The sequence below is a fragment of the Papilio machaon genome, chromosome 29 (genome assembly GCF_912999745.1).
Source record: "Papilio machaon chromosome 29, ilPapMach1.1, whole genome shotgun sequence".
Lineage (NCBI taxonomy): Eukaryota > Metazoa > Arthropoda > Insecta > Lepidoptera > Papilionidae > Papilio > Papilio machaon.
The window spans coordinates 3,443,420-3,449,846 of record NC_060014.1 but is presented as its reverse complement, the minus strand read 5'-3'; the positions used below and the strand labels follow the sequence as shown (position 1 = coordinate 3,449,846).

At 32.3% G+C, this 6,427-nt stretch overlaps 1 protein-coding gene across 1 annotated transcript; it reads left to right on the top strand.

Moving 5' to 3' along the window:
- The first annotated feature begins 4,388 nt into the window (after positions 1–4,388).
- LOC123722724 (putative mediator of RNA polymerase II transcription subunit 26) lies at positions 4,389–6,374 on the top strand. The gene is made up of 4 exons (XM_045685233.1): positions 4,389–4,485; positions 5,105–5,138; positions 5,330–5,371; positions 5,557–6,374. The coding sequence occupies exons 1-4, from the start codon at positions 4,441–4,443 to the stop codon at positions 6,372–6,374; spliced, it is 939 nt and encodes a 312-aa protein (XP_045541189.1). The 5' UTR covers positions 4,389–4,440.
- Positions 6,375–6,427: the final 53 nt, after the last annotated feature.

Genomic DNA, 6,427 nt, shown 5'->3' with positions numbered 1-6,427 from the left:
TTGACATTTTTTTACATTTCAAGGTGGTAAAAAAGGGTTAGCAACATTAATTCGCCTATATAGCGAAACGACCGTTAAATATAGACATTTAAAATTTCAAATGCGTTATCTACCTTTAATTGACGAAGTAGGGGACGTACAGAAGAAAGATATTTTTCCTTTTTTTGATCCCCTCCTCTGTCGTTTAAAGATACATAACCTGTCCATTTATATAGAGATCAGTACTTTATCTTTGTATGTATTTTGTTTTATTTAGTTTATCTAATATTTCAATTGAAATGCATTTAATTTGTTGTATTTAAAAAAAAAACATTTAATTTGAAGACATTTTTTTTCATAGATATTCTTCAATTACGTATCAAGATTGCAAAAGGAGAGTAATCTCCATTAAATAAGACATTTTTTAGACACATTTCGTAAAGTATTTAAAATGCATTTAAAATAAGAGATTTTTTTTTAATGTAAATATTGTAAGTAGATTTTTTGTAGTTATAAAAAATATAACTAAAAAAATGTGGTTATAAAAAATCTCATTTTTTGTTCTATATAAAAATAATGTCGTCGTAAAACTGTACGTAAAACATGGTTAGTTTATGATTTGACGGAAAATTGTCAACTATACGACTGTTTTGAATCGTGTGAAATATTTTTTTTCTCTTTAATGTTATTTTCTATGTTTATATATATTTCCTGACAGAATTAACCCTAGTTTACCGAGGTTTAGGCTAAACGCCATCTGCGCCTGGTCACCTCAAACCCGGTGTAGGCAAATAGTGACTCAGTCAAAAAAAAATAACCGATAGTAGAGCAAATAACCTTGTCACATTATTTTTGTGTCCGAAAACATTGTCATAACTTATTAAACTAATTAATATAGACTAACCAAGAATATAAAATACTTGATATGGGAACATTTCAATTGCTAATACATCATTCTGTGCTTTAAAGTGCGTAAAAAATACTTATATATTTTTTCCGCTAGTTTTTTTATATTCCTGATTAGACTATATCAGATTTTCTTAGGAAAATATATCGACGCTCCCACCGAATAGCCCCGTAATGGGAAAAACCTAATTTTTCATGAGAAGCAAAAAAACCGTATTTCTTTAAATAACTTCATCAATAATTATTGTACAAGAATCTTTTAAATACCAAAACAAAGCTAATTCTTATAGCTACATTGTATTTAATTTTCATTCATGTATTCCGGGCGTATTTTGTGCTATGAAGGAAAAATTATAATACCGGAAACAAAAAAAAAAACCGTTTCCATAATGACTTTTTATCTCCGTAATTAACATTAAGAAAAATATAAAAAAAAAATTCACAACGAAAAATTTCAATCACAGGAAAAACAAGAACCCGGTAAGAGTGCATTACAGGATTATTCGATGGGGGCCTTGAAATGTAAAATGTTTATACGTACTTTTATTATATATTTTCTTCTTTTAGTCAAGTTACTTAACTGTTACTAAAGAGAAAGTTTACTTTGAAAAGCTAAATTAAAATGTTATTTGTTAAAATAATGGCGGGAATTCTAGATCTGTAATTTACTTCCACTACTTTTTTATTTATTCAACTCCTGAAGATTTTATCGTCGAATTTGAAAATTGATGCCATTTTGAAGTTTATTGAAAGTGACATTTGTCATTTGGCGCCAATTTTGACAGATGACATTTTTTGTCTATGATATTTTTTTATCTTTGTATTTAAAATCTTTTTTCGTAATAATATAAATGTTGGTAGATTATTGAAGGAAAATTTTCTAATTTTCTAGTAGCAATAATTTCATTGAAACAATCTTATTAAAAATATAGTTATTTTTTCAGGTATTGTAAGTTGAATAATTTGCAATCTTAATTCGCCAAAATAGCGAAGCGTAAATGCGCATTTGTAGATGAGTTAACTTTAATCATTACAGGGGACACACAGATGGATGATATTTCAACTATGCGTCCCTTCCCTCAAATCTACTTTCCTTTCTCATCCTTTCCTTATTAAAAAAGAATGGGAAGGGAAGAGAATTTTAGTCTGTAACTAACAATGAATGTTTCAAAAATGGGAATTGAGATGTCAGCATTAGATTCTAGTGAATTGGTAACATAAGGCAAAAAAAAAACTATTTATGTATTAGTTAATTGTTAGACAATATACCAAAGCGTAAAAATACATTAAATAATTTAAAAAAAACATTTCATATTGTTTTATTTTATTATACATTTGTTAGAATATGCTTTCCCCAGCGACACTGCGCCAAATAAAAAAAAAAAACTTAATAGTTTTCTTCCAGACTATGTTCTACATCTGTGCCAAATTTCATCGATATCTATGCAACGGTTACTCTTTCAAAATTGTTATTATATTTACTGTCATATTTTCTTTTTATAAATGAAGATTATTTAAAGCACGATTTATTGAAGTCCATCTCCTTGACCTTGTCCCACTTACGTAGGGTTTCCGTCCTCCAATTCAATCTGTCTGCCGTCATCTCCATTGTCACCCCCCTTCTTGATCATGTCACCTTTCACGCAATCCATCCATCTCTTCCTAGGTCTACCTCTACCTGTGTACACTCTTACTTAACGTTCTCTTTGCCACATGGTATTCATCCCTCCTCATAACATGTCCATACCACGCTAACATTTTATTTCTCAATTTTTCTACTACCGGTGCTACTTTCAGACATTCTCTAATATACTAATTTCGTATTCTATGCACTCTTGTTACACTACACATCCATCTTTACATTCGTATTTCTGCCACATGTACTCTATTTTCATCCGTCCCTTTAACAGGCCAACATTCGGATCCATACATCATGACAGGTCTTACGATGGTTTTTTAAATTTTCCCCTTTATTTTGAGGGAAATTTGTGAGTCGCATCTGTCGCATGAGCGACTCTGTGACCTGCCGCCATTTTATCCATCCCGCTTTTATTCTCTTATTTTAAGATTTATTCAAGTCTCATCCTAAAACTATGGGATACTTTTTTAATGTTGGTAACAAACTTATACGTGTTGTCATTGGCAGCCTGTACATTTCGGATAAAAAACAAACAGGAAGAAATATTTTTGGCGGGCTCTGATGAATGCAGATTATTTTGGGTTAGTTTTGGAACGAAGTTCCATATCGCGCGTTGTGAAAGGGTGCTAGACGGAAAAAATTCTTACGAAAAGTTGTCACGACACTTTGCTATAGTAAGTATGTTAACGACGAATGAGCGCTACTTCACCATGGCAACGACGTGACAATATATAACGAAAATTCATAGAAATAAAATGTACTTCTTGTGAAGACTTAAGTTTTTTATTCATAGAATAAACATTGGTTCCTTCACTAATTAATTGAAAGGAACTTCGTTCCATCCGGGTGTCCCAACACACCTCTCAAGTTTTTTTTTTCGATATTTTATTGTAAAATGCTTTATAATTTTATTACAATAATATAGTTTCAATTGTTATATCGCTTATATGAATATTTTAATGTGCAAATTAGTTACGTAAATTGCTTTACTTTATTTTATAAAATTTAAAACAGCTGTCGTTTGTTTAGTCAATGTTATTAGCTTTTACGTCATTGAAACATCTTTATTAAACAATATATCATATTGTACTATCTTTTTATATGCATACTAGCTGTCGGCCGCGATTCCGTCCGCGCGGGATAAATAAAACTTAATAATTAGCCTATGTGTTCTTACAGACTATGATCTACATCTACGCCAAATTTCATCGAAATCCGTTATCTATCCATCCATCCATCCAAACATTCGCATTTATAATATTAGTAAGATGGAAGTCTTTGACTTCTTTGAAAGAACTAATTGTCGCCCGCGACTCTGTACACTGAAGTAAAAAAGAAGTTAGTAGCCGATGTATTCCTTCAAACTATGTTCTAAATCTATGCTAAATTTCAGCTAGACCCGTTGAGCGGTTCTAGAGATACCTTCTAACAAGACATCCATCCAAACTTTCGCATTTATAATTGTAAGATTTTTGATTAAAAAAAAGGTTCATGCACTTCTCTGCATTAAAAAAAAATAAAGTTATGACGAGTGAGATTAAAACTAATTTTTCACTAATTTAGAATTTTATTTCTAACGTCATCAAGAAGAATGGTATAATACCACACTCGTCAAAATTGGTTTTGTCGTTTAGGCTCTAGGTCGTAACAACGAAATCAACATATATACAATGTACGAAAAACATTTCCTTCCGAAGCCACTCGAGCGAATATAAACAAAGTCAGATGTATAACTTAGTTTTTAATAAATTCTAATGTCAATATTATTTCAAATAAAGTACTTATATTTTGATTAGTTCCGCGACTGGTGTACAATTTGCACAAGTGGTTTTATTTGGACCTAATTTCTATATAAATTGCGATACTTCCAGAATATCTCAGTGGTGTCAGGTATCCGCCTGTCCACTGATCGTAAGATGAAGATTCTTTACGGAGGCATCGTGTTATTGGCGCTGATTAATGTAATTATTTTTTTATTATTGAAACACTAGCTTTCTGAGTCTTGTTTGCGCAACCATTGGGACTTGTAAACAACAGTTCCAATTTATCCCCGCCATTGTCAATGTGTTTTTCCATTTTCGAATTTCATATGTTGTGACTTTAATCGTCCAAGAGTCCACAGTGCGCCGCCATCTTGTTTATTCTAGTCTGTTCTTGGTCAATGTGAGCGTTTTCATATCCACCGTTGAACGCCGCTACGTTTGTTTCGGTTGGTCATGTTTTGTAAAATTAATTTACAAGACTAGTAGATTTATTAAGTTAGTAATAAATTGGGTACAAAAGAGATATAGAAATAGAGAGTCTTCATGAAATATCAATATTAAATTCCGTTTATAATTTACATACATAACTTTTATACAAACAATTTTTTAAATGTTGACTTTCTGCATATCTACCTATACATAAATGCATTTGTTCCTTGTAATCTCCGAAACCGACCGATTTTTACTTGACTTTTAATGAAAAATAGCTTATAAATGCGGGAATGATATAAGAGAATCTTTTAAATCCCATGTCGACGAATTCGCGGACTGTCGCTAGTTTTTATAAGGATATAAATATATAATTATTTTATTACAGATCTTCGCAACGAAGGTAGCAGCTAATCCTCATGGTAAGTTTAAACTTAATTTTTCACATGTCTTTCTCTCCATTTAACTTAAAAAAAAAAACTCTGTCTGACTGTACCCTTATATTTCTCCATACTCATATTTCAATATCAGTCAAGCTGGTCACAATGGAACACAACAGACAAAAAAGTAATTTTATTATCGAAGAAATTAATCTATTATTTCAATATTTTAGGCCACAATATAAAAGTGGTGCGACATTCCGTTAACGATGAAGGTTCGTAAATTAAATATTATTAATTAAATTACTTACGAAATAACCTCTTACACAAACGAACCAAATGAACTAAACTTAAGTTTACTCCCTCGAGACTAAGAGGCACCTTTTGTAGAGATTTTTCGTACTAAAACTACACTTAGGCGGACTTTTATGTCTCTAAGTGCCGTTAATCTCTGTTATAGACCAACAACAACAAGTTAAAGTGGTAAAACAGGAACAAAGCGAAGTACAAACACAACAACAAGAAGTACGCACAGAACAACAAGAAACACAAGAAGTACACACAGAACAACAAGAAACACAAGACGTACGCACAGAACAACAACAACAAAGTCAAGAAGTACGCACAGAACAACACCAACAAAGTCAAGACGTACGCACAGAACAACACCAACAAAGTCAAGAAGTACGCACAGAACAACACCAACAAAGCCAAGAAGTACGCACAGAACAACAACAACAAAGTCAAGAAGTACGCACAGAACAACAACAACAAAGTCAAGAATTACGCACAGAACAACACCAACAAAGTCAAGAATTACGCACAGAACAACACCAACAAAGCCAAGAAGTACGCACAGAACAACACCAACAAAGTCAAGAATTACGCACAGAACAACAACAACAAAGTCAAGAAGTACGCACAGAACAACACCAACAAAGTCAAGAATTACGCACAGAACAACACCAACAAAGTCAAGACGTACGCACAGAACAACACCAACAAAGTCAAGAATTACGCACAGAACAACACCAACAAAGTCAAGAAGTACGCACAGAACAACACCAACAAAGTCAAGAAGTACGCACAGAACAACACCAACAAAGTCAAGAAGTACGCACAGAACAACACCAACAAAGTCAAGAATTACGCACAGAACAACACCAACAAAGCCAAGAATTACGCACAGAACAACACCAACAAAGTCAAGACGTACACAAACAACAAGGTAAACTTTATTTTAAAGGTAGAAGAAGAACGAAGAATATTGATGTGTGAAAGAAGATATGTTAGAAGGTCGTGACTTCAGATATAACCGCTGATAGAGTTGT

What these genes read in the sequence shown, in the direction of transcription:
- LOC123722724 (XM_045685233.1), top strand. Translation starts at nt 4,441, where the DNA reads ATGAAGATTCTTTACGGAGGCATCGTGTTATTGGCGCTGATTAAT. An exon ending in TGTTATTGGCGCTGATTAAT is followed by an intron (nt 4,486 to 5,104) that starts GTAATTATTTTT and finishes ATTTTATTACAG; the next exon opens with ATCTTCGCAACGAAGGTAGC. An exon ending in ACATTCCGTTAACGATGAAG is followed by an intron (nt 5,372 to 5,556) that starts GTTCGTAAATTA and finishes TCTCTGTTATAG; the next exon opens with ACCAACAACAACAAGTTAAA.